The sequence below is a fragment of the Eptesicus fuscus genome, chromosome 21 (assembly GCF_027574615.1).
Source record: "Eptesicus fuscus isolate TK198812 chromosome 21, DD_ASM_mEF_20220401, whole genome shotgun sequence".
Taxonomy (NCBI): domain Eukaryota; kingdom Metazoa; phylum Chordata; class Mammalia; order Chiroptera; family Vespertilionidae; genus Eptesicus; species Eptesicus fuscus.
Genome location: NC_072493.1, coordinates 44,714,193 through 44,741,900, shown reverse-complemented (window position 1 = coordinate 44,741,900; position 27,708 = coordinate 44,714,193). Strand labels below are relative to the sequence as shown.

The window sequence follows — 27,708 nt, the reverse complement described above, 5'->3', positions numbered from 1 at the left end:
TGAGCCGGTCTGAGGCTTTGTGCACCTTCCTGTCTATAGGTTTCAAAATTCCTTTGCTGACTATTTTGGTACAGATTCACTCTCAAGGTCTCTCTTAACGTTGTGGTGGCCTTGCCAGAATTCATGAGAAGCACCTGGAAGCTTTATCTTGCCAAGCCTTGAGACGGCTGGCTTCTCTGCTTAGGGAGTAAAACTGTCCTTTTTTTCCTTCCCCTCTTTCCCCTCTCTTTCTGCATGCTCTCTTTAGGGAGGTTTTTATTTTATTTTATTTTTTTTTATTGAGGTATTATATGTGTACATATCTTACCATTACCCCCCCCCCACACCCACACATGCCCTCCCCCCCCAGAGTTTTGCGTCCATTGTTTATGCTTATATGCATGCATACAAGTCCTTCGTTTGATTTCATAACTCCCCCACCTCTCCCTAACTTTCCCCCTGTAATTTGAAAGTCTGTTTGATGCTTTACTGTCTCTGTATCTATCTTTTTGTTCATCACTTTATAATGATCTTTACTATCCCTAAATGAGTGAGATCATGTGGTATTTTTCTTTCATTGACTTTTAGGGAGGTTTTTAAATCATTTTCTCTCATGTGTTTGGCTGGAGAAGATAATGGCTTGTTAGTTACAAGCTGGCTGCAAATTGCTCACAATGTTTGGCCTCGTTTAACTTTCCTGCCTCAGTTTCCCTATTCATCCTGCCCTGGAATCCTGTACCATTTTGGTGATGTAATACCTGGTCAGCTTTGGGTATGGTCCCCAAACTGTTGGCAAGATCCCCGTGGGGCCCTTAAATGGGACAAGGGAGGGCCTGGCGGTCAGGAGGTGCTGGGAGAATGAACAGGTAAAAGTGAGGCGAGAAGACCCCAGTGAAGTGACAAGAAACTATTTCATGAACCGAATTCCAAGTCAGGGGGGTGGGCTCTCCCGGGGAGGCTTTGAAGCATTCTGGGATGAAACATGACACCAACAAGCTGTCCCCCTCTCCACGGTGCCTGGTCACCCCTGGCTTCAGGAGCACTTGCCAGCAGGACCTTCCCGTTCGCAAAGAGACCAGCCAGTCCTGGGCACACATCTGTGACGGAACCTCTGTTGGTTGATGTCCATGTTCCGATTTATTTAATGCACACAACCAGCTTTGAGCACAATGCATGACCTCTGCACAGAATGGGACACTGAGCAACAGAGAAATGAAGTGAATCACCACTTGATGACACTGCCTTGCCGGCGGTCGCCAACCTTTCGGACCTCAGGGACCACCAGTGGTCTGCGGAGCACCAGTTGGTGACCGCTGCCTTGGGACGTGCCAAAGCCTGCGTTTGAAACCACATCTCTGTAACCCCATCACCTGTCTTCTTTCTGCTCTGCTCATACAGTAGTTAATGTTAATCATGCCACAAGGTCTTCTCATGCTTCAGTAATGAGTCCCCGACTTCTTCCCCCCCAGACGGGTTGCGATGCCTCTGGCCAGGACTGAGCTCTGAGCGAGTCCTCATTTGCTTGTCTTCTAGATCTCTGAGTACTCATTCATGCTGCTGGTGGCCTCCGGGTCCTCAGGTTCCTGTGGCTTCATCCCGTGAAAGCTGAGGTTGCCGTAGTAGACTTCCCATTGTTCCTCTGACAGAGGGGGATCCTCTGTGGGCAACCCTTGGTTTGGGGGCCTGTCTAGCCCAAGATTTCGCTTGGAACCCTGAGTGAAGGAGAGAGTAGGGAGTCAGAGGAGTAGAAGGCAGCATGGTCCCAAGGGGAAGTTGGGCTGATGGAACAGTTTTCCAGTCATCCTCTTATTCCACACACATCCTATATAATAAAAGGCTAATACACAAACCAACTAAACAGCAGAATGACCAGTCGCTATGACGCTCACTGACCACCAGGGGGGAGATGTTCAACGCAGCAGCTGCCCCCCGGTGGTCAGTGTGCTCCCCCAGGGGGAGCGCCGCTCAGCCAGAAGCCAGGCTTGTGACTGGTAAGCACAGCAGCGGTGGCAGGAGGAGCCTCTCCTGCCTCTGTGGCAGCACTAAGGATGTCCCACTGATGGCTCCCAGAATGCGAGAGGACACAGGCCGGTTTGAGGGATTCCCCCACCCCTGCCCCGAGTGCACGAATTTCATGCACTGGGCCTCTAGTTCTTATAAACTCAAGTATTTGCCCATTCAGTTAAAATTCTGTAATACTACAACTGATTAGACCATATGGAGGGCCTACTAATCACATTTCATCCTCACACACACCCAGTAAGGATGATACTCTTATCCCCATTTCCAGATGGGGAAACTGAGGTAAGGAGAGGTGAAATAACATGTCTACAATGGGTAGAAAGTAATACTTTTGGGGAGATGGTTCTGGCAGCCTGGGCCTATCAGAGAGGTGAGGTGGGCTCAGTGGTCAGCAGACCTGAGGCAGGAGGCTGACGATGGGCTTTGGGAGATGAAGGGGAGAAGTCAACTCCCAGTTGCCTGTCCAGCTGACCACCGAGGAGCGGGTGTGGGGAACTGCTGCTTGAATGGACATGCCCAGCCCCCCTACATGGCATGAGAAGACACCCCCATCACTCACCCAGGTGACTGTGCCCATGACCGGGTCTTCATCATTCGTGACCTTTTGTCTCCTGGCTGCTTGCCTCCTGTGGGCTTTCACTCTAAGGGAAGAAGTCAGCAGCTAGAATGGCTCAGGCACAGGTGGGCAGCTGCCCCCACTTCCTGATGGACAACGGAGGCATCCAGACCCTGAGGCCAGACTCAGAGACACTCCTGACATGCAGGTGACGACCCTGTATCCTGGATGCCCAGCAGTTTGGCCAAGACTGGATGTTCATCACCAAAGGTCCCTCTCACATGCAGAGACTTCTGCATGAGCCATCATCAGAGTAATTCATGGTAGCGAAAAAGTCCAAGCAACCCAAATGTCCATCAAAGAAAGAACAGACAGATAAAATGTGGCCCATCCATATTATGGAATATCTGTACTAATAAGTAACATGCTAATTAGACTGGATGTCTTCCGGACATCCATCCAGACAAAGCAGTAGCTGCTGCGAGGGTCCACGGACTGGGAGAGGTGGCGGTGTGGGCTGGTCCAGCACCACAGTCTTCTGCAGAAGCTGTGGGAGAGGGTGCTGCGAGGTCCTGGTTCCGGTGTTGCCCCTTCTGCAGAGGCAGCCACAGAGGCAGCGGCACGGGCCTGTCCTGGCCCTATGCCTTCACAGAGGCTGAACGGGGTGTGACCTGCTGTACCTCAAACTCCCATAGCCCCTCCCACCAGATGGCCTGGCCCCAGATTGCTGGTGGGGCCAGTACTAAAAAGTGAGGGCTGAGGGACTGCAGCCATGGTGGCCTACAGTGGCACCAGCAGTGGGGTGATGGGGTTGGTGCCTTCCCCTGATTGGCCCAGTTGGATGTCAGTAGGCCATCCCCTGAGGGTTCTGTACTGTGAGAGGGGGCAGGCTGGGCTGAGGGACTCTGTTCCCCTGTGCATGAATTTTCATGTACTGGGCTTCTAGTAGTCTATCTAATAAAGAGGGAATATGCTAATTGACCATCACACCCTCACAAAGATGGCAGCACCCCACAGCCAATAAGGAGGGAATATGTGAATTGACTGCCATGCCCTCAAAGATGGCAGCACTGAAAGCCACAAAGTGGCAGCACTCAGTCCCCTCAGCCCTGCCAGGACAGTAGGCGTGCGGCAGGGCTGGGGCAGCTCCCAGTTGGGTCTGGCTACTCTGCACGCCTGCCTTTAGAGTCCCCCAGTCCCCTCAGACCCCCAGCCGCCCAGGGCCAGTCCGAGGCACAGGAAAGCCTCGGATGGTAGCTGCCCAGCCACCCAGGACCCCCGAGGCTCAGGTAACCAGGGCTGGCTGAGGCTGGCGCTGCTGGCAGTGGCAGCAGCAGAGGTGTGATGGGGGCATCGCCTTCCACTGATTGCCAGGTCACCTCCTGCCCCTGAGGGATACCGGACTGTGAGAGGGGACAGGCCAGGCTTAGGGACACCCCCCCCTCCAGTGCATGAATTTTCATGCACCAGGCCTCTAGCTTATAAATAAAAAGCAATACAGTGCTGACACATGAAACTTGAAAATCTCAGGCTCTATGAATGAAATCAGTCATAAAAAATGTGTATTATATAATTGCATTTATATGAAACATCAGAATGGGCAAATCTAGAGAAACAAGAAGTAGTGGTTGCCTAGAGCTGGGGGAGAATGGAGGTGGGTAACAATTTATGGATGTGGAGTTTCTATTTTATTTTATTTTTTTAATCCTCACCTGAGGATATTTTTTTCCATTGATTTTTAGAGAAAATGGAAGTGAGGGAGGGGTTGGAGGGGGTGGAAAAGAGAAATAAAGAAACATTGATGTGAGAGAGACACATGAATTGGTTGCCTCATGCATGTGCCCTGACCAGGGCCAGGGAATAAACCTGCAATGCATGTACTGCCCTTGATCAGAAATCAACCCCAGGATCCTTCACAGTCTGACACTCAAACCACTGAGCAACACCTTCCAGGGCTAGCGTTTCTATGTTTTCATTTTGAGCCAATGAAAAAACTCTTTGAAATTGATTGTGGTGTTGGGTGTACAGCTCTGTGACTCAACTAAGGTCGCTGAACTGTACCCTTTAAATACATGGAAATGTTACCTTAAAAAAGTGGCTACTCCTCACTCCACAAAAATGTCCCCTCTGGATGTACTAAGCTCTGTTTTTGTGAAATTCAGCGACATCTCTCGGCGTTCCCTACCTCACAGCTCCCTGCACCTCCCTGCCACAGAGCTTACCTGCCAAAGGAGATGAGACACAGACACAGGGACAGCAGGGCCAGGGCTCCAGCACCTCCAAGAGCTGCAGGAACCACTCCCGCCTGGAAAACTGACTTCTCTGCAGAGAAGAGGGGCGTGAGACACCTACTCACGGGACACAGTCTCTCCTCTTCCCACCTCCTGCCAGAACCCGCTCTCGATTCAGTCAGGCAGGAGATACAGGCCCTGTCCTAGCAATCACCCCTGTCCCCGTTCAGCCCCCTCCCCCAGCCCCACCTTCTCTCTGACCCACTCCCTTCTCCGTGGCCTCTGCCCCCAGCAGGCCCTGACCTGGCAGCAGCAGGACAGAGACACTCTGGGTCCCGTGCACATTCCGGGCCTCGCAGCTGAGTCTGAGGTCAGGGCTGAGCCCAAAGCGGAGGCTCAGGGAGCTGTTGGTCCAGGGCCCCTCAGAGCTGGAGGTGACCACGTGGGAGGCGTTGCCATGGTTCCCCTCCAGCAGCCCCGCCCCCAGCCGCCAGCGCAGGGAGGGGGCCGGCTGGGCCCTGGAGGAGCAGCTGCAGTGCAGACCCTGGTCCTCCCAGGAGCAGGAGGGTCCCAGCAGCTGCGGGGGGTCTGTGGGGAGCAAGGAGAGGGGTCAGCGGTGCCTCTAATCTCCCCAGAACCCAGCTGTCCTGCCCCCTGGGGTCTCCCCACTCACAGGCCACGGAGAGGCTGAGAGAGACATTTTGGGAGCCCAGCGGGTGCCGAGCTTGGCACGTGAACTCTCCTTCCTGTGCAGGGCCTACGTGAGGCAGCTCCAGGATCTCGGTGCTGGAGATGGGGGTGGCATTCAGGCCTGGGGACCCCCGGAACCAGTTCAGCTCAGCAGGGGGGTTGCTGTCAGCCACACAGAGCAGCCTCAGGGCCTCTCCCTCCAGGATGGAAAGGGAAGTGTCCTGCAGAATCTTGAAGGCTTTAGGTAGAGAAATGAAGTCAAGGAGAGGGAGAGGGAGGGGGGGTAGGGGGTGGGAACACAGGTACAGGCACCCATCAACAGGAGGCAAGCGAGGAAGCACTAATTTTAGTCCTTGCTCTTCCAAGTCTGATCCCATTCAAACTCAGATCCCCCCGCTCGGCTCCACCATGGTACGGAGGGGCAGGGCCCAGCCCAGAGACGTGAGGTTCTTTTCTATCTGACATTTCTTTTAAAAAATATGTTTTTATTGATTTTTAGAGAGAGAGAGATGAAGGGAGAGGGATAGAGAAATGGAAAGATGGATGAGAAACATTGTCAATGGGCTGCCTCCTGCACGCCCCCTACTGGTATAGAGCCCGCAACCAGGCCTGTGCCCCGACTCAGATTCTAACCTGTGACCTCTTGGTTCCTGGGTCGAAGCTCAACTTCTGAGCCACACTGGCCAGGCCTAGCTGTGGCATTTCTGAAGGTGATGCCTATGGTGAGGTTCCGTGGGGCATCTGGGATAGAAAAATATGTCCCCAGTTCAGAGGGGAGGATTGGAATGGAAGACACCCCAATGCAAAGGATGGGTGGTGGGAACCGGGAAGTGGGGAGTGCTGTCCTTCTGGCCCACTCCCCACCTACACGCAGATCCATGCATGAGTGTTCTCAGGTTAGCTCAGCCTCCTACACACACACACACACACACACACACACACACACACACACACACTCGCCAGTGCCATTACCCACACAGACCGAGCCATCCCTGCAACACTCACAGGAGACATTGAGCTGGATGCTTCTCTGTGTGGTCAACCGAGGCTGTTCCCGTTTCACCTGACAGGTGAGGTTGGTGCCATGGTCCCCGGGCCTCGGGGTGAAGGTGAGCACCGAGGAGCTGAGGTTCTGGGGGTCCAGCGAGTCCACAGCGGCTCCCGCCCAGGAGAAGGTGAGAGGTCGTCCCCCTTCGCAGGCCCCGGGCAGGCTGCAGGCCAGCTGTGTGGGGCGGCCGGACTCCAGAGGCTCCGGAATACGGATGTGGGGTTTCTCTGTCAGGGCTGCGGGGGAGAAAGGCAGGTGCCTGGGCTCCAGGGGTGGGGACTCAGAGTGGGTCCCTGAGAGGCCCCGCCTCCGACCAGAGCTCACCCCAGGCCCCGTGTCTCTTCTGACCACCCAGGGCCCAAGGCCTGGATCAGAGTGTTCCTGTGTCCTGTTCCTGTTCCAAGACCGAGTTCCACATCTCAGAGTTCTCTCCGGGGCCCCCGCCTTACCTGTCACCTTCAATTTTAGCATCTTATCTTGATAACTATATTTCACACTTCCTCTTTCCATTCGGAAGATGTATGTTCCTGTGTCACTTCTCCTGGCGTCTCTGATGTGCAGGGAACAGTTGTTGTTCGTGGCGTCCATGAGGAGGAAATGGTCTTGGGTTTTTGTCTTTGCTGGTTTATTTGGGTCCTTTGAAGCCACAGGTGAATCGTACCATACGCTGTCATCTTTCAAGTACCAGTAGGTGTAGAGTTCACTAGAGGAAGACCATGAACTCCAGGGGTAGGAGAAGGAGCAGGGCACGTGGACGCACAGACCCTCCTGAACCGTCAAGGATTCCTGCACTTGGAGCTCAAAGCCTGGATGCTGCTGCAGAGATTCTGGAAGAGGAGGACAGAGGTTCAGAAACAGCCCCAACCCTCTCCCACTTCCTCACCCCCATCCCTTGGCCCACTCACCCCCCAACAGCAGGAGCAGCAGCAACGGGGCCACCATGTCTGCCTCTCCCAGTACAGAGCAGGTCCAGGTCCCTGTGTCAGGGAGGGAAGTGCCAGCTCTGGGGTGGAGCTAAGGATGCCCCAACAGGAAGCACAGGGGGAGAGACTATAGACAGTCCTGGAAGGGGAACTTGGCCTCCACAGGAGTTGGGGGAGTTTGGTGGCTGAGAAATCTTCCTATCTCCTCTCCCGTCTCCTGACCCTGCAGGTAGATATACTGAGGCCCCCGGAGGTTGAGCGGCATGTCCAGATGTGAATCTGAAGGTGACCACCTTACAGATGAGGTGTAAGTTGAGAGGGTGGTCCCCCAGGGGGCCACCATGGTCATCACTGGTCCTGGTGACTCAGAGGGATCCACCCTCCATCTGAAATTTTTGTGTAAAAGGCTATTTTTAAAATTTCTTCACATCACTCAGATGCTGGAAAGAAAAGAAGGAATTTAGATCCAACTCTTATGGGGAGTGGATCCCAGGGGAAAAGCTGATGCCTCTCGAGGCACAAGGGAAGCACATGTGTGGGTCTCCCAGGGTCTAAGGGACAGCGACAGCACACAGGCCTCATCAGAACGGGATGTGTGAGGGCAGATCGCGCCCCTTCAGGGGGAACCTCAGAGGTTGGACCTCCACACGACAGCAAATCTGCCACCTTACAGCTCAGGAAGCTCCACCTTCAGGGCCCCTCTACGTGCTCAGTCCCTTTTCAAAGCCCAGCAGGGGCTCAAGTGATGTGTGGACATAACCTGCAATCCTACTGCCCTTTTATGAAAGTAAGAAACTTGATCAATGTTTTCCCAAATATGACAGCGATGTGAAACACGTCAGACATTCCCAGTAACAAGTTGTGCAATTGAAATAAGTTCCTTAAATTGTACAGAAGAAAATGAAATTTCTGTCAACCATGCTGAGGACACACAATTCTTTCTATTTCCTATAGTGTGTGTGTGTGTGTGTGTGTGTGTGTGTGTGTATAATAACAATTAATAGTGTTTCTTAGTATAATATTAACACTTATTAGTATACAATAGGATTATTGTCCTATAAAGAGTCCATCGAAGAGTATCAGTAAAAAAATGTTATGCAGGTGTTTTCAGAAGGGTATGCCATACTACTAATAAAAACGGTCTGGAATTTTTCGGAATTGTCTTATTTTTGTTTTTCAGAACTGTAGCTTTTGTGACATGATGTATGTTCTCATTTCAAAAAAAGTCATGTGCGCCACATTGTGTATTAATTTTGAAGCAGTGATCTCGACATTTGTACAAATACCAAGCTCCACAAAACCAGGTCTTCCCCTGCCTCGGGTGCAGATGAACAAGAGGTAACCAGCTCCAGCCATCTGGACTCCTCACGTATTATTACAATGAAGATTGGCTAGTGCAAGCAGAGGACTAAAGAAAGCAGGATTTCCAGGATTGTGCCCCACAATTCCTATCACTGAATGGTCTAGCAAGTCTCAAGCTGGGATATAAAAAAGACAAGAAATAATAAGTGTTGCCGAAACCGGTTTGGCTCAGTGGATAGAGCGTCGGTCTGCGGACTGAAAAGTCCCAGGTTCGATTCCGGTCAAGGGCATGTACATTGGTTGCGGGCACATCCCCGGTGAGGGGTGTGCAGGAGGCAGCTTGTCGGTGTTTCTCTCTCATTGATGTTTCTGGCTCTCTATCCCTCTCCCTTCCTCTCTGTAAAAAATCAATAAAATAAAATAATAATAAAAAAAGAAATAATAAGTGTTGGCAAGAATGTTCAGAAAGGGGAACCCTCTTGCACTGTGGGAATGTAAACTAGGGCAGCACTCTGTACTAGAAAATCAGTACGGCAGTTCCTCAAAAATTATAAATAGAGCTGCTACATGAGCCAGCAACACCACTTCTGGGTAATTATTTGGAAGAAATGAAAACATTAACTTGAAGAGACGTATGTAATCCCATGTTCACTTTGGCATCTTCTGCAATAGTCAAGATGTGGAAGCAACCTAAATGCCCATCCATAAATGAGTGGATGAAGAAAATGTGGTACATGTACAATAGAATATTATTCTGTCATAAAAAAGGAAAACCAGTCATTTGCAACAACATGGATCACCATGAAGGAATTTAAGTGAAGTAAACCAGACAGAGAAAGATAAATACTATATGATCTCACTTATGTGTGGAAAGCTTGAAAAAATCAAACTCAGATACAGAGAATACTTTGGTGGCTGCCAGAGGCAGAGGGGCTTGGGATAGGAAAAGGCCAACATTTTCAGTTATAAAATAATTAACTCATGAGGACATAATATACATCATGGTGACTGTAGCTAATAATAGTATGTATTGATATTATGAACTATAGAAATATAGTTAATAATACTGTGATGAATATCTGAAAATTGCTAAGAGAAAAATTGTTACAAGTTCTCATCATATGGAAAAAAGTGTGTAACACTATGTGGTGGTGGATATTAACAAGATTTTTAACAGCTTGTGGTGGGCCCTTCACAATTTGGAACTAGCAAGAAGTTCTAGGTCAATTACATCTCAACTATCCTATAAAATAAAAGCCCAGTCACCGAACAGTGGAATGACTGGAATGACTGTGGCCCCTCACCCTGACTGGCCCCACTACCACTCACTCCCCATCGGGGCAGGCTGGCTGGAGCCCACCAGTGCAGGAATTCGTGCACTGGACCTCTGGTATATCTATAAACTCAGGCTGGGTACTTTGATTAGATTAGAGTTAGGACATCCAAACTGTGTTCCCTTTCTGCTCCATTTGTGTTCCAACATGGGCATAACAAATTCCTTACATTAAATTCCCAGTGCTGAAATACATAGTGGGGCTTCTGTTGTTTCTTTCTGGCCTTTGACTGATTAAGCCTCAGTAACTAAAACAATGAGGACTGGGTGATTTCAAATGCCTTCATGATAAAACTCACAGCCCACTACACAGAATTTCTCTAACGAGATAGAGGGTGTCTTTAGCAAATACCACACCTAATGCAGTAGCATTGGGTCCTATAAAGTCAATAAGAATATAGCTTTGAAAATTGAAAAGAAAACAAAGTTGTTTTTTCATAAATGATTTTATACATGGAAATATCCCCAAGTATATATGGATATATTTGGGGACTTAATAAGAGAGTTATTGAGGTTGCTAGAGACAATATCAAATTAGAAAAAAATCAAATGCATTCCTATGTCACAGTAATAAACAAAAATTAGGATGTCGTAAAAGATGCCATTGACAATAGCGTCAATAATTATTAGATACCTGGAATATATATATTCAGTGATGGACTTTGTCATCAACTTGTTTAAGAAAATAGAGGCTAAAATAGGGACTGTCACTGTCAAACTGGAACACATAAAAAAAGAACGAGGCAGAATGGAATGACTAACTCTCCTGGAGTGAACAACTATCAAACCAATAACGTGGTTGACAATTGGCTCCGCCTTGCTCCAGGTGTAGCTCTTCCTCCCAATCGCCTACCGTGATGACCAACACCAACACCAATCCCCCCACCAGCCACCCGGCTGTGTGCCCTGAGGCAACAGCTTCCCCCGGGACTTTCTGTGAGCTTCCCCTTTGGACTCCCACGTTGGGGGCTGGACATCTTGGCTTTTCACATTTGCACAAATAAATGCAGGCTTCAGCACATCCTAAGGCACCGTCATCAAGTGACTCACTGCTTTTCTCTGTTCCTCAATTTCCCATTCTGTACAGCAGAGATCATGCATCCTTCTCAGAGCTGGTCGTGAGCGCTGAAGAAGGTAACGCACGGAAATGAACCAACACAGGTCACGTGGCGAGTGCTCAGGGCTTGCTGGTCTCTTTTTTTTTTTTTTAAACAGGAAGGTCCTGCTGGCAAGTTGTCCTGCAGCCGGAGGTGACCAGGCACAGTGGAGAGGGGGGTGGCTTGTTGGTGTCATTTTCCATCCCAGAATTCTTCAAAGCCTCCCTAGGGAAAGACCAGCCTCCCGACACAGAGTTGGGCTCATGACATGGCATCTTATCGTCTCTCTGGGGTCCTCTCGCCTCACTTTTACCAGTTCATTCTTGCAGCACCTCCTGACCGCCATGCCCTTCTCTGCCCCACTTAAGGGCCCCACAGGAATCTTTCCAAAGCTGACCAGGTATTTCATCACCAAAAAGGACTTATTCAGGGAAAAAGAACAGGATACAACGTCCTCCACTCAGTTATGGCGAGCCACTTGCAGGCACAGCACTCAGAAGAAGCAGGAAGGAAGCCCATTTTACAGAGGGGAAGCGGAAGTTAAGGGGCGGGGCTAAAAGGACCATAGAGCTCAGCTGTCACCATGGAGTGTTTCCTGCAGGGCTCTCAGCACTGCAGGGGGTGTGAGCACTCCTCCCACAGGTCCTCCCGATTCCTGTCTGGGCGGCACCTTAGGACAAGCCAGAGAGCTGACCCTGACTCTCTCCTACACACACCCCTTCCTGGCTCCCTGGCTTTAGACAGTAAATCACAGGCACCTTCCCCTGACATTTATCTGCTCACTCATTCTTTCCTCATGGCTTTTGTTCCTTCAGTCTTCCATGAAAGTCTTTGCAATATGAGGTCACTCCGCTGGAGAGCATGCGTCCTTGCTTTCATCTGGCGAACACCATTCTGTCCTTCAAACTGGAGTTCTTGGACGGACATGGGTTGAGAGGGTGGACTGAAGAAAGAGCTCACACAAACACAACAGCCAAAAATTCAGTGCTCTAGCATAGGTGCCTAAGAATAAGTTCTTTTGATCCTAAGTGTTTGACACTAAGCTATGGATGGCCCAGGCTCCCATGTCAAAGGCATCCATCCGGATGAAGAGCCAGGCTGTCCCACCCATGAAGTTCCCTTTTAGAAAGTTGTGGGTGACCTACATAATGGACTGCTTGTAGGAGCCCTCTTTTTCTTCCTTGAACTTTAATTCCTGCTCTTCTGCTTTAAATTCACCAAGAGAGAACCTGCAAAATCCTGGGCACCCCACTCTCCTCCCCTATGGAGGCAGAACACTAGGTCCTCTCTGTTTCTCTACCTGTGACTTCCTGAGTGGCCCTTGGTGTGTTGTGTGTCCTCCAGGACTAGTAAGTAAAGTTGTCCCCCTTCTTCACGGGAGATATGTCCCAAGACCCCCGTGGATGTTTTAAGCCGCAGATAGTACCAAACGTTATATATAGTACTAGAGGCCTGGTGCATGAAATCGTGCATGGGTGGAGTCAAGCCAGCCCGCCCCAATTGGGGCCGATCTGGCTGGGCCGGCTCAGTGAAGGGGCCGAGGGTGGTTGGCTGGCTGGCCTGACCCCCTGGTCAAACTCCTGGTCAAGGGGGAAATTTGCATATTAGCTTTTTATTGTATAGGATGATGTTTTCCCTCCACACACACGATAAATTTTGATGTATAAATTAGAGATGAACAATAATAATGAATAATATAATAGAAGAATTATAACATATATACTGTACTGAAGGTTATGTGAATGTGGTCTCTCTTCTCTCAATATATCTCCTGGTACTGTACTCTCCTCCTTCCTGTGCTGATGTGAGATGACACACAATGCCTCCATGATGGGCTGAAGGGCAGTGAATGACTTACGCTTTGTGATGAAGCCTTAGGCTACTATAAGGGTGACTTTAACACAAGCACCACAGCGCTAGAACAGTTGATCTGGTAACCTAGATGGCTCCTCAGTGACTAACAAGTGGGTAGTGTATACAGCAGGGAGACACTGGACAAAGGCACGGTTTACCTCTTGGCAGGACAGACTGACACAGCGTGAGATTCATCATACTACTCAGAACACTGAGAAATTTAAAACTTATGAGTTGTTTATGTCTGAAATGTTTCATTTAGTGCCAGTATTTTCAGACCTGACCATGGGAACGGAAACTGTGGAAATCACAACTGCAGAAAAGCGCTTTGTTTTTTTAAAGTTCCCTTGTGGTTGTTGATGACCTGTGTCCCATAATCACAGCAGGAACCACAAGGGCTGGTCCAGCTACAACACTGGCTCTGGTGGCCACAAGCACTATGGGCCCATGTTACTGCCCCAGGGGAACAAAACAAACACCAAACCCAGATAAGTTATTTTCTAAATGTTAGAAAGTGGACCTGAGGAAAGAGTGGACATTTACAGTGTGGAACTACATGGGCATTGGGACCCCCACATCCACTACACAAACCCCACTTTCAGTGTGGTAGAAGTTGAATTGTAACTCTTCTTTTGGTAGTAACAGGTTACATCATTCTATTCTAGATTTTTGCTGGAAATAGCAAAATCCTTGGGAGGAAATGTAAATATAAAAAATAAAATCCGGCCCCAACCGATTTGGCGTAGTGGACAGAGCGTTGGCCGGGGACTGAAGGGTCCCGGGTTCGATTCCGGTCAAGAGCATGTACCTTGGTTGCAGGCACATCCCCAGTAGGGGGTGTGCAGAAGGCAGCTGATCAATGTTTCTCTTTTATCATCGATGTTTCTAACTCTCTATGCCTCTCCATTCCTCTCTTTAAAAAATTAATAAAATATATTTTTTAAAATAAAATTCCTTATTATAATGCATAAAATAAGAGTAAATAAAATTAAATGGAACCTTATTAGGTTAGAATTTTAGAAAACGCTTGAATCCAGAAATTAGGCATAATATCCAAACAAAAACAAAACAAAATACTAAAATTCCCACTGGCATTTGCCCAGACTAATCATGAGAGCTTTGGTTCTGTGGCCTTTGTGGCCTGGAAATGAAAGCCAAAGCTGGCTTTGCCCAAGGTGGGGAGTTTCAAAGGAGACCACTCCCAGAGTGAGGTTGTATGAGGATCAGAGTAAGTCAAAGAAAACCAAAGACAAGGAGGAAATCTGAACAGCAACCAGAGAGAAAAAGACAGATTCCATTAAAAAGAAGAGCAGTGTAATTTAATTATCAGTAGTGACGGTGGAAAGCAGAAGAAAGCAAATATTATCTTGAAATATCATTTATAATTTATGTGCAGTAGAGATAATTCAAAAATAAGAAAGTAATAGAGATATTTTGGAACAAGTAACTGGGGCAGCCTGGTGATAGCCAGAGGGAAAAGGGAATGGGGGTTAGGTAGAGGTGGGCAAATAAGGGGGAAATGGCGATTGAAAGAGATTTTGCTTGGGGTGATGGTCACATGATGCAGTGTGCAGATGATGTTTTGTTGAGGTGCACACTTGAAACCTGTATGGTTTTACGAACCAATGTCATCCCAATAAGTTCAATAAAAATGTGTTAAATAACAAAAATTCAACGGAATAAATTTGAAGATCTGATTGGCTTTTCAAAAAGGAAAAAAAATAACCCCACATTTCCTCTAGAATAAAAAGTTTTTAATTCCTGACCATAATAACAGCTAAGCCCAAAGTGGTTGTATGGGGGAAATGAATTTTACATTTCCTAATATCACCTGTGAGCTGTTCTGGAAAACTAATAAACTCAAAGGGGAGGAGATTTTGGCAACTACTGACATATAACCTGCTGGTCAGAAGCACAGGTGATAATCTGGACTTCAGATTAGCACCTGACATGGGATTAAGGAGGAGAACAGTTTAAGAATTTAGCCTTAAACATGTGGCATGTGGTGCTACATTCAGGTAGGTAGTGTCAAAATTGAGTAGTTGAATTGCTTGGTGGTGTGGGAGACATTCCTCATGCCACCCACAATGGAATTGGTCTCAGAATACCAAAATAGATATTTTACATTCATTTTCTTGTGGGAAGTCTTCAAAGCCCAGTGTGTGTTTTACCCTTATGACTCATCATCTAGCCCCTTACAGCTCACATCTTTACAGCGACCCTTCCAGGGGTCACCTGCCCCAGTGGCCATTGGCTCCCATGCAGTGTGGCTTTGATCTAGGATGGAAGTGTAGGAGCGGAATTGCTGGGGATGGTGTGACTGTCCTCAGTTTAGTAGAAGATACTAGTTTTCTCTGAAGCCCTGGTCCCAATTCACATTTCAACAACCGTTGGCCCACACTGTCACTGGCACTGGATGCTTTCAGACACTATGATGTTCATCTACTTGGAGCTAGTGTAATGCTATTTTATTGTGGTTTTAACGAGCGCTTTCCTATTGTTAATGACATGAAGCTGCTTTTCATTTGTTTACCAGCTGGTTTGTTCTCTGTCTTTTATGAGGTGCATCTGAAGAGAGCCTGTTTTTCTGTATTTTGTTTTCTTATGGATTTGTAGAAATTCTTCTTGTATTCTGGAAACCAACACTTGATGCTTGCATGTGTTGTAAAATTCTTCTCTCACCTGATGGCGGATGATTTAGCACTACCAATGGTGTCTTTTATGAAGAGTCCTGAATTGTAACATAGTCCAAATTGTCTATGTTTCTCTCTTTTTTAAAAAAATATATTTTATTGATTTTTTACAGAGAGGAAGGGAGAGGGAGAGAGAGTTAGAAACATCGATGAGAGAGAAACATCAATGAGCTGCCTCCTGCACACCCCCTACTGGGGATGTGCCCGCAACCAAGGTACATGCCCTTGAACGGAATTGAACCTGGGACCCATGAGTCCACAGGCCGACACTCTACCCACTGAGCCAAACCAGCTAGGGCTATGTTTCTCTTTATAAATAGTGCTATTTATATCTTGTTCAGGAATCCCTCCCTACATTAAATTTTTGGAGATATCCCAAGGTATTACCTTCTAAGAGCTCTACTGTCTTGTCTTTGGTAAAACAACAGATCTCTGTCTGCCCTGGGTTTCAGTGCATCGTAGGAGCTCGGCGTGCAATCTCATTCCACTGCATTCAGATCCCTTGGTGCCCACAGACATTATTGAAAAGTTTATCTTCTCATCACTTCTGTGCATCAGCCCCTCTATCATGCATAGCGTTTCCTGTGGTTTAGGTCTATGGTATTTCTAGGTGCTCGGTTTTGTTCCCGTGGTCTAGTGCTCTAACCCTGTGTTAATACAGCATGTCTTGTTTTCTATAACATTTTAATACATCTTGAGGTCTAATGGAGCCATTCATCATACATTGTTTTTCATGATTGCCTTGGCTGAATTTGGAAAAATTTACTTCAATATATTAAATTTGCAGTAGTGGTACCAAGTTTCACAAAAGTCACCTGGTATATTGGTGACATGTTGCTTTAACTCTGCAGATTAATTTGGGCAGGCTAGACTTTTATACAATGCTAGAGGCCTGATGCACGAATTTGTGCATGGTGGGATCCAGTAGGCCCGCCCAGATGGGGGCTGATTGGGGCTGGGGCCGGTGGGGGGAGGGGATGTGGGAGGTTGGCCCCCTTTCATAAAATGCTTCCCCATCCAATGAGGATGGGGGGACGATTAGGGGCGGGGCTGGCGAGGTGGAGAAGCTATGGGAGGTTGGGGGTATCAATCAGGGCTCCCATCAGGTCAGTTGGCTGCTTCAGTGCGCCTCTAGCAACCTATCGTTCTGGTTGTTCCACTGTTCTGGTTGCTTGGCTAAATATATTATATATATATATATATATATATATATATATCCATGTTCTCATACCCATTAACATCCATATTGTCTATTTATTTGCATATTTTTTCCTCCTAAACAGATTTATAATTTCCTCCATTGAAAAAGGGCATATTATATTTTTATGTACCTCTCTCTTAGCAATATACTCTCAGCAATTTTCAAATATACAACACAGTAAAATTAACTGCATTATTATAGTTAGTAGTATTGATACCCAGTATTTTTATTATTTTGAAAAATATTTTTATTTATTTCAAAGAGGATGTGAGAGGGAGATATAGAAACATCAGTGATGAGAATCATTGATCACTGCCTCCTGCAAGCCCCCTCCTGGGGATTGCGCCTACAACCTGGGCATGTGCCCTGACCGGGAATCGAACTATGACCTCCTAGTTCATAGGTTGATGCTTAACCAATGAGCCACACCAGCGGGGCAGTACCCACTATTATTAACTACAGTCACCATGCTGTGCATCACATCCTCATGATTTAATCATTTTATAAGTGGAAGCTTGTACCATTGACCACGCTCATTGTGCCCACCCCACAGGCTTGCCTCTGGTAACCATCAATCAGTTCACTGTATCTCTGAGTTTGATTTTTTCAACGTTTCTACATATAAGCGAGATCATACTGTACTTGTCTTTCTCTTTCTGATTTCCTTCACTGAGTACAATGCCCTCATGGTCCATCCACGTTGACCCAAATGGCATGAACTCCTTCGTTTTATAGCACAATACCATTCCACTGTATATATAGCACACGTTTTTGTCCATTCACTGATTGATGGGCACTTAGGCTGCTTCCACATATTGTAGATGCCGCTGCAATGAACACAGGGATGCATGTGGCTTTTCAAGTTAGTGTTTTTATTTCCTCTAAGTAGATACCCAGAGTGGTGTTGCTGGGTCATGTGTCAGCTCTATTTATAGTTTTTGAGGAACTGCCATACTGATTTACATAGTGGCTGCCCCAATTTACATTCTTGAAGCAGTGCAAGAGGGTTCCCCTTTCTGAACATTTTTGCCAACACGTATTATTTCTTGTCTGTTTTATATCCCAGCTTGAGATTTGCTAGACACTCAGTGATGTGACTTGTGGGGGCACAACCATGGCAATCATGCTTTGCTTTAGTCCTCTGCTTGCACTGGACAGTCTTCACTGTAATATGGGAGGAGTCCGGATAGGTGGCGGGGTAGCTGGTTCCCTCCTCTTCACCTGCGCCCGAGGCAGGGGCAGACCCAGGTTTGTGGAGCCTGATATTGATACAGATGTCAAGATCATTGCTTCAAAAAAATACAAAATCCGCTACACATGGATTTTTCTAACACTAGAGAACATATCACATTAAGTCACAAAGGTGAAAATGTTTAAGCCCAAAATATAAGACAAATGAGAAAAAGAACAGACTATTTTTTTTTTAGCCCTGCGACATACCCGTCTGGCACACCAGCATAAGGCATGTTCCATACAATTTTTTAAAACCTCAATTGAGGATATATTTGTTGATTTTAGGGAGCGAGGAAGGGAAGAGATAGAGATAGAGATAGAGATAGAGAGAGAGAGAGAGATAGAGAGAGAGAGAGAGAGGGAGAAGAAGAGAGAGAGACAGAGAGAGATATGTGTGAGAGAGTTACATTAATTGGTTGCCTCCTACATGCCCATACAGGGGATGGGAACTGCAACCTTGGTATGTGCCATGACCGGTAATTGAATCCACAACTTTCTGGTATAATGGATGACACTCCATCCAACTGAGCCACCTAGCCAGGCACCACAGTTTTAACCTGATACTCTTTGATTGCCTCTTCATAGGAGATTAATTCTGTCACATAGGAATAAATGTTAATATTATATTAAGTATTAATTAGTAGGATATTATATTTATACTAGAGGCTGGGCACATGAAATTCATGCATGGGTAGGGTCCCTAGGCCTGGCTGGTGATCAGGGCCAATTGGGGTATTCTGGCTGCTGGCCAGGGCCTTCTTTTGTTCAATGCCACCCCCTGGTCATCAGCACACATCATAGTGAGCAAAAGAACTCTCAGTCTCCTGTCGAACTCCCGTGGGGACACTTTGTATATTGGCCTTTTATATATATAGGTAATATAGAGAATGGAGAGAGACTTCAGTGTTCCCTTCAGCATGGATGATTGACGTTTCTTTTCCTCCTGTTCAATTAAAGAAACGTTTCTTTCAATCACACTATTTGTTACTGGGAATGTCTGAAGTTTCACATCACTGTCATATTTGGGAAAACATTGATCAAGTTTCTTCCTTTCATAAAAGGGCAGTAGGATTGCAGGTTACGTCCACACATCACTCGAGCCCCTGCTGGGCTTTGAAAAGGGACGGAGCACGTGAGGTGCCTGAAGGTGGAGCTTCCTGAGCTGTAAGGTGGCGAATTTACTGCTGTGCTGAGGCCCTGACTCTGGGTCCCTCCAAATAGGGTAGATCTCCCCTCACACATCACCTTCTGAAGGGGCCTGTGTGCTCTCACTGTCCCAGGTCTCTCAGAACCTGAAAGACCCACACGTGTGCTTCCCATGTCCCCACAAAGCTCTCAGAGCAAAGGGCTTGAGTGCTCAACTTTTCCCTGGGGTTCAAATCCCAAGTGGAGTTGAGTCTAAATTCCTTTTTCTGTTGCCAGCACTTGAGTTGTCTAAAGAAAATTTAAAGTTATCCTTTTCCAAACGGATTAGTGGTTTCAGCTCAAGGGTGGGTCTCCCCCAAGTCCAGCTCTGACCCCAGTGGCCTCTGGGTGACCTCCCTGTCCACTTACACATCATCTGTAAGGGGATTACTTTCAGATTCACATCTGGACAGGCCTCTCAACCTCTGGGGGCCTCAGGATATCCATCTGCAGGGTTGGGCGGGAGGGAGACAGGCTGATTTCTCAGCCACGACACACCCCATGTCCTGTGGAGGCCAAGTTCCCCTTCCAGCCTGGCCGCAGTCTCTCCCCCGGGACTTCCTGTTGGGGCGTCCTAGGCCCCACCCCAGAGCTGGGCACTTCCCTCCCTGACACAGGGACCTGGACCCGCTCTGCCCGGCCAGAGGCAGACATGGTGCCCCTGCTGCTGCTGCCCCTGCTGTGGGGGGGTGAGTGGGCTCAGGGAGGGGGGCTGGGCAGGTGGAGGATCAGCAGGAGCAGCCGCTGAGCTTCTGTCCCCCCTCAGGGTCCCTGCAGCAGCAGCCACGCTATAAGCTCGAAGTGCAGGAAACCGTGACAGTGTATGAGGGTCTGTGTGTCCAGGTGCCCTGCTCCTTCTCCTACCCGTGGAGTTCGTGGTCTCCTTATGGCACACTCTACACCTACTGGTACCGGGATAGGGACAACCCACGCTATCATGCTCCTGTGGCCTCGAGCAACCCAAATAGACCAGGGAAGGAAGAGACGAGAAACCGATTCCTCTTCACAAACAGCAGGACCAACGACTGTTCCCTGTGCATCACAGACGCCAGGATGAGTGACGCAGGACGCTACTTCTTCCGAGTGGAGAGAGGAGCCTCTGTGAGATATAGTTACCTAGGGAAGATGCTGAATTTGCAGGTGACAGGTAAGGCAGGGGCCCCGGAGAGGACCCAGGGACAGGGGACCCCATCTTAGAGCAGGAACAGGACACCAGATACTCCCTGATCCAGGCCTTGGGCGTTGGGTAGTTGGAGGATCACAGGGCCTGGGGCGCTCAGGGGCCCTGAGGCACGAGTCCCACTCAGAGTCACACTTTGGGTCCCCACGCCTTGAGGCCCAGTCACCTCCTGGTCTCCTCTTCCTCCCTGACAGACAAACCCCACATCCAGATTCCGGAGCCGCTGGAGTCCGGCCGCCCCACACAGCTGACCTGCAGCCTGCCAGGTGGCTGCAAAGGGGGAGAACGTTTCACCTTCTCCTGGGCGGGAGCCGCTGTGGACTCACTGAACCCCCAGACCCTCCGCTCCTCGGTGCTCACCTTCACCCCGAGGCCCCGGGACCATGGCACCAACCTCACCTGTCAGGTGAAATGGGAAAGGGCTCCACTGACCACACAGAGAACCATCCGGCTCAATGTCTCCTGTGAGTGTTGGAGGGATGGCGAGGTCCCTAGAGATAGTGGGACTGGTGTGCGTGCATGTGTGTGTGCGTGTGTGTGTGTGTGTGTGTGTGTGTGTGTGTGTGTAGGAGGCTGAGCTAACCTGAGAACAGCTGTGCATGGATCTGCGTGTAGGTGGGAAGTGGGCCAGAAACAGAGAACCCCATTTTGCTGGTTCCCACCGCCCTTCCTTGGGACTGGGGTGACTTCCATCTGAAGTGGGGTCCTGTCTTTCTATCCCAGATGCTCCTCAGAACCTCACCATAGGCGTCTCTTTCAGAAATGCCACAGGTAGGAAAGAACCTCTCCTATCTAGGGCTGGGGCCTGTCCTGGGCCCTTGTGGGGCTGAGGGGGAATCTGAATTTGAATGGGATCAGACTTGGGAAGGGCAAGGATGAAAGTCATCACCCCAGTCCCTCAACTCTGGATGCCTGACCTGTGTTCAATCTCTTCTCTCTCTCTCTCTCTCTCTCTCTCTCTCTCTCTCTCTCTCTCTCTCTCTCTCTCCCTCCCTCCTTTCCTCCCTCCCTCCCTCTCCCCCACTTCTTTCTGCAAAGCCCTCAAGATTCTGCAAACCACATCCCTTACCATCCTGGAAAGCGAGTATTTGAGGCTGCTCTGTGTGGCTGACAGCAACCCCCCTGCCGAGCTGAGCTGGTTCCAGGGGTCCCCAGGCCTAAACGCCACCCCCATCTCCAGCACCGAGATCCTGGAGCTGCCTCGCGTAGGGCCTGCACAGGAAGGAGAGTTCACCTGCCAAGCTCGCCACCCACTGGGCTCCCAAAGTGTGTCTCTCAGCCTCTCCGTGGCCTGTGAGTGGGGAGACCCCAGGGGAGCAGGACAGCTGGGTTCTGGGAAGATTAGAGGCACCGCTGACCCTGCTCTCGCTCACCCCAGACCGCCCGCAGCTGCTGGGACCCTCCTGCTCCTGGGAGGACCAGGGTCTGCTCTGCAGCTGCTCCTCCAGGACCCAGCCGGCCCCCTCCCTGCGCTGGCGGCTGGGGGCGGGGCTGCTGGAGGGGAACCATGGCAATGCCTCCCACGCGGTCACCTCCAGCTCAGCGGGGGCCCTGGACCAACAGCTCCCTGAGCCTCCCCGCGGGGCTCAGCCCTGACCTCAGACTCAGCTGCAAGGCCCGGAATGTGCACGGGGCCCAGAGCGCCTCGGTCCTGCTGCTGCCAGGTCAGGGCCTGCTGGGGGCAGAGGCCACGGAGAAGGGAGTGGGTCAGAGAGAGGGTGGAGCTGGGGAGGGGGCTGCGTGGTCACAGGGATGATGTTAGGACAGGGCCTGCATCTGCTGCCTGAACAGAACCCACATCAGGTTCTGCAAGGAGGTGGGAAGAGGAGAGACTGAGTCCTGGGAGTGGGTGGTGTCACCTGAGCTGGTGCTGGAGGAACAGGCCCTGAGCCCCTGGGCTCCTGGAGCTGCCCCAGGTGGGGCTGGAGGTGGAGGAAGTTCACCTGCTGGGGTCAGCACCCCCAGGGATCCCAGCACTTCTCCTTCAGCCTCTCTGTGTAGAGTGGTTGCAGGACAGGTGTGGGGCCGGCCGCCTGGTCAGGTGTTGGGCAGGGGGTGGACGGAGACCTGGACAACACGTCGACCTTCTCCCGTCGTCCCCAGGCAGCCCGCACTCCTGCAGATGTGTGACTGAGGAGCAGCAGGGCTCCTGGCCCCTGGTCTTCACCCTGATCAGAGGGGCCCTCATGGGGGCTGGCTTCCTCCTCACCTACGTCCTCACCTGGCTCTACTACACCAGGTGAGCAGGCCTGTCTCTCCGGGAAGTGCAGGGATTGGCCCTGAGGCCCAGGTGGGGCCGAGCTGTCCGGCTCTGCCTGGAGTTAGAGCGAAAGTGGCCCAGTCTCTGAGCTGAGACCTGTGTTGGCCCTGCAGGTGTGGAGGCCCCCAGAACACCAGGCAGAGCTCCTGATGGATCCTCCCTTCGTCTGAAGATGGGACTGAGGTGTGGGCACCAGGCTACAGGGACCGTCCTGGGACGTCAATGTCACCTTCTCCCTGGAAGCTCTTGACTCACCTGCTCACATGGACCTCTGGGGTTTCAGTTTGTGGGAGTGACTGAGTGAGGACAAGGGGAGCCAATGCCATGGAGAGAAGACTTTCGTTCCTGTTACCTCCTGAGAGGGGGGCCCGCCTTGCCATGGGAAGCCCCAGATTTCCTCCGGAAGCAGATGCAGGTGCAGGGCAGCCTAGCGAAAGTCTTTGTTGGGGTTCCCATGGGAAACACAAAGCAGGGCAGGTGAGCAGCTTAGGATCAGCTGGTGTGTGTCAATCTGGGGGAGGTGGGCCTGTGGGTGTGGTCTCTATTTGTCTGGTCCTAGGTTCTGGTTGATTTGGGGCAGGTTGGGGAGGCTGGGAATATGGGCTCAGGATGGGTTGGTTTGCATGTGAAAGGCTGTTCCTGGCAGAATTCTCTGCTGTCTCTGATAATGGGCCGGCCCTGGGAGACCCTGTGTCTCCTTGGCCACCTAGCTGTTTAATGGCTCAAAACATCATAAGATACAGAAATAAACAACTAATACACACCCACTGACTGCTCTCTTGTTTCTGCCTGTTCTCTCTCTCTCTCTCTCTCTCTCTCTCTCTCTCTCTCTCTCTCTCTCTCTCTCCCCTGCTCACTCAACCCCCAAACCCCTGCTCCTCTCTCTCCATCCTCAGGCTCAGAAATGGACTGAAGTTGGCACCTTATCCTCCCTTTGCCAGAAGTTACCTGGTTACCACCTGAGTTTCTGGTCTCTCAAACTGCCCCATCAATGTAGACGTCGATACACAGCAGAGTTTGGAGCACAGCTCTTCTTTCCCTATTCATAGATGCCTACCTTGTAATTATTGTTATAAAACATCCCAACATTTAATCATAAATGAAAACATTTATGTGATATTACATAAAAATTGATTTTACTATTTAGTGTCTTTGGGAGTTTCTTAAGTCAAATTATATCTGGATCTCCTCTTTTTGTTGTTGCTGTTGTTGAACCTGTTAAAAGTAAGGGAGTTTGTTTATTTCTTGTAATTATTCTTCAATTGGTATTTATATTTTTTCTTATTTTGATTGATTTCAAAGAGGGAGAGGGAGAGAAAGAAACATCAATGATGAGAGAGAATCATTGATCAACTCTCTCCTAAACATCCCTTACTGGGGATCAAGCCCATAACCTGGGCTTTTAGCTTGACCGGGAATCAAACCCTGACTTCCTGTTTCCTAGATCGATGCTCAACCCCTGAGCCACACTGGCCAGGCTGTATCTATTCATGAGTACTAAAAAAAAATTCAACATTTAAGACACATCTACCTATACTCACACCATTTTGTATTGTTATGTTTATAGTAGAGGACAGGTGCATCAAATTCATGCACTAGAGGGGGTGTCCCTCATCCCAGCTGCACCCTCTTCAATCTGCAACATCCCTCTCACAATCTGAGACAGCTGGCTCCCAACTGCTTGCCTGCCTTCCTGATTGCCCCTAATTGTTTCTGTTTGCCAGCCTGATCACTTCCTAACCACTCACCTGACAGCCTGATCAATGCCTAACTGCTTTCCTGCTGGCCTGTTTGCCCCCAACTGCCCTCCCCTGCTGTCCTGATCACCCACAACTGCCCTCCCTTGCCGGCCTGGTCATCCCTAACTGCCCTCCCCTGCAGACTTGGTCCCCCCAATGCCCTCCCCCTGCTAGCCTGATTGCCCACAACTGCCCTCCCCTGCTGGCCATCTTGTGGCAGCCATGTTGTAATGACATGGGGGGACCATCTTGTGATGACATGGGGGAAGCCATCTTGTGACCACATGGGGGCGGCCATCTTGTGTGAGGGTGTGATGGTCAATTTGCATATTACCTATTTATTATATAGGATGTCTTACATCTATAAATTTGATAAACTTTAGAGAACATTAATAATTTCTTGGACGTGAACAATTATTTTCTCTCCAGATTTACTGAGAAATTTTTGATATAGAATGTATGCAAGTTTAAGGTATGTAATGGTGCATATTTGATATACCTGTATGATGAAGTGATTACCACAACAAGGTTCATTAACACTTCTAAGCTCTCATATAATTACTACTGTTATGATTACAACATTAATGACATACTCCCTTAACAACTTTCAGGTATATAACAAAATACTGCTAATTGTAGTCATCATACTGTCCAGTACATCCCCAGGAATTATTCATCTTGTAGCTGAAAGTTATCCTTGAACAACATCTCCCCATTTCCTCACCCCAGCCCATAATCACCATGATTTAATAATTTTATAACTGCAAGTTTGTACCATTGGCTACACTCATTCATTGTGCCCACCCCACAGGCTCTGCCTCTGGTAACCATCAATCAGTTCACTGTATCTCTGAGTTTGAATTTTTCAATGTTTCTACATGTAAGCGAGATCATACTGTACTTGTCTTTCTCTTTCTGATTTACTTCACTGAGTACAATGCCCTCATGGTCCATCCTTGTTGACCCAAATGACATGAACTCCTTCGTTTTATAGCACAATACCATTCCACTGTATATATAGCACACGTTTTTGTCCATTCACTGATTGATGGGCACTTAGGCTGCTTCCACATATTGTAGATGCCGCTGCAATGAACACAGGGATGCATGTGGCTTTTCAAGTTAGTGTTTTTATTTCCTCTAAGTAAATACCCAGAAGTGATGTTGCTGGGGTCATGTGTCAGCTTTATGTATAATTTTTGAGGAACTGCCATACTGATTTACATATTGGCTGCGCGAATTTACATTCCCAGCAACAGTGCAAGAGGGTTCCCCTTTCTGGACATTTTTGCCAACGCGTATTATTTCTTGTCTGTTTTATATCCCAGCTTGAGATTTGCTAGACACTCAGTGACGTGACTTGTGGGGGCACAACCATGGCCATCATGCTTTGCTTTAGTCCTCTGCTTGCACTGGACAGTCATCACTGTAATACCTGCGGAGTCCGGATAGGTGGCGGGGGAGCTGGTTCCCTCCTCTTCACCTGCGCCCGAGGCAGGGGCAGACCCAGGTTTGTGGAGCCTGATATTGATACAGATGTCAAGATCATTGCTTCAAAAATTACACATGGATTTTTCTAACAGGAGAAAACATATCATATTAGGTCACAAAGGTGAAAATGTTTAAGCCCCAAATGTAAAACAAATTTAGAAAATACAGACTTTTTTTTTTTTTAGCCCTGCGACATACCCATCTGGAACACCAGCATAAGGCATGTTCCCTACAATTTTTTAAAACCTCATTTGAGGATATGTTTGTTGATTTGAGAGAGAGAGAGAGAGCGAGAGCGAGAGAGAGAGAGAGAGAGAGAGAGAGAAAGAAAGAAACATCATTCAGTTGCCTCCTACATGCCCATAAAGGGGATGGAACCTGCAACCTTGTTATGTACCATGACTGGTAATTGAATCCACAACTTTCTGGTGTAAGGGATGACACTCCATCCAGCTGAGCCACCTGGCCATGCTCCACAGTTTTTACCTGATACTCTTTGATTGCCTCTTCATAAGAGATTAATTCTGTCACATAGTAATAAATGTTAATATTATATTAAATATTAATTACTAGAATATAATATTTATACTAGAGGCTCAGCACATGAAATTCATGCATGGGTAGGTCCCTAGGCCTGGATAGTGATTGATCAGGGCCGATTGAGGCCTTTTGGCTGCCAACCAGGGCCTTTCCTTTGTTCAATGCCATGTGTTGAGGACCAGCTGCTAGCCCCTCAGGCTCTCCTCAACACATGGCACCAGCACACATGGTCGTTGTTTGTTCAACGCCACCCCCTGGTCGTCAGCACACATCATAGCGAGCAAAAGAATTCCCAGTCTCTCGGTCGAACTCCCAAGGGGACACTTTGTATATTAGCCATATATATCTCCTACCTAATAAAAGAGTAATATGCAAATTGACCCTAACTCTGCTACACCTACAAGCCACGCCCACAAAGCCAATCAGAGTGAGTATGCAAATTAACCCAACAAAGATGGCTACAGCCACAGAGAGCAGGAGGGAAGCTTGGGTTTCCCCGGCAATAGCCCTTGCCGGCCTAAGCCTCCACTCAAGGCTACAAAGTTTCAATTATAGAAGGTAAACAAATCAAAACAGAAATGGCTGCCAGCCACATTGCAAGCAGGAGGCTTGGCTCTACTCCAGGATACAAAGTTTCAATTGTAGAAGGTAAATAAATTCCAGATACCAGGGCCTCCTCTTGGGTCGCCAGGGGGCGTGGCTGGCCTGCTAACCACCACAGGCCCCTTGCTCAGGTTGCCCCACGCCCCAAGGGAACTCCCACCCTGATCCGGGACACCCTTCAGGGCAAAGCAGCTGGCCCCCACCCATGCACCAGGCCTCTATCCTATCTAATAAAAGAGTAATATGCAGATTGACCATCACTATAACACACAAGATCAAGATAGCTTCCCCTATGTGGTCAAAGATCCTGCCCCCATGTGGACACAAGATGGCCACCACAAGATGGTCAGCAGGGGAGGGCAGTTGGGAGGCACCAGGCCTGCAAGGAAGGGCAGTTTAGAGGGACCAGGCCTGCAAGGGAGGGCAGTTGGAGGTGATCAACCCTGCAGGGGAGGGCAGTTAGTGGTGACCAGGCCGGCAGAGGAGGGAAGTTGGGGACAAACAGGCTGGGAGGGGAGCAGTTAGACATCAATCAGGCTGGCATGGGA

General features: G+C 48.9%; 2 protein-coding genes across 2 annotated transcripts; one reads left to right on the top strand and one right to left on the bottom strand.

The window, feature by feature from the left end:
• Positions 1-961: 961 nt before the first annotated feature.
• LOC103297726 (sialic acid-binding Ig-like lectin 5) lies at positions 962-7,478 on the bottom strand. The gene is made up of 9 exons (XM_054711307.1): positions 7,432-7,478; positions 6,976-7,353; positions 6,484-6,762; positions 6,112-6,219; positions 5,462-5,716; positions 5,075-5,376; positions 4,780-4,862; positions 2,561-2,642; positions 962-1,691 (listed from the first exon to the last, which is right to left on the bottom strand). The coding sequence occupies exons 1-9, from the start codon at positions 7,466-7,468 to the stop codon at positions 1,509-1,511; spliced, it is 1,707 nt and encodes a 568-aa protein (XP_054567282.1). The 5' UTR covers positions 7,469-7,478; the 3' UTR covers positions 962-1,508.
• A 12,489-nt stretch (positions 7,479-19,967) lies between these two features.
• On the top strand, positions 19,968-23,584 carry LOC129147812 (sialic acid-binding Ig-like lectin 14). The gene is made up of 7 exons (XM_054711311.1): positions 19,968-20,036; positions 20,114-20,494; positions 20,722-20,991; positions 21,251-21,298; positions 21,566-21,820; positions 22,631-22,766; positions 22,901-23,584. The coding sequence occupies exons 1-7, from the start codon at positions 20,000-20,002 to the stop codon at positions 22,935-22,937; spliced, it is 1,164 nt and encodes a 387-aa protein (XP_054567286.1). The 5' UTR covers positions 19,968-19,999; the 3' UTR covers positions 22,938-23,584.
• The last annotated feature ends 4,124 nt before the right edge of the window (positions 23,585-27,708 follow it).

Excerpts from the sequence above, each read along its gene's own strand:
- LOC129147812 (XM_054711311.1), top strand. The coding sequence starts at position 20,000 with ATGGTGCCCCTGCTGCTGCTGCCCCTGCTGTGGGGGG. Across the intron at positions 20,495-20,721 it reads GCTGAATTTGCAGGTGACAG|ACAAACCCCACATCCAGATT; the intron begins GTAAGGCAGGGG and ends CCTCCCTGACAG. Across the intron at positions 22,767-22,900 it reads ACCTGGCTCTACTACACCAG|GTGTGGAGGCCCCCAGAACA; the intron begins GTGAGCAGGCCT and ends TTGGCCCTGCAG.
- LOC103297726 (XM_054711307.1), bottom strand. The coding sequence starts at position 7,468 with ATGGTGGCCCCGTTGCTGCTGCTCCTGCTGTTGGGGG. Across the intron at positions 5,377-5,461 it reads TCTCAGCCTCTCCGTGGCCT|ACCCCCCGCAGCTGCTGGGA; the intron begins GTGAGTGGGGAG and ends TGCTCCCCACAG. Across the intron at positions 1,692-2,560 it reads TCATGGGCACAGTCACCTGG|GGTTCCAAGCGAAATCTTGG; the intron begins GTGAGTGATGGG and ends TCCTTCACTCAG.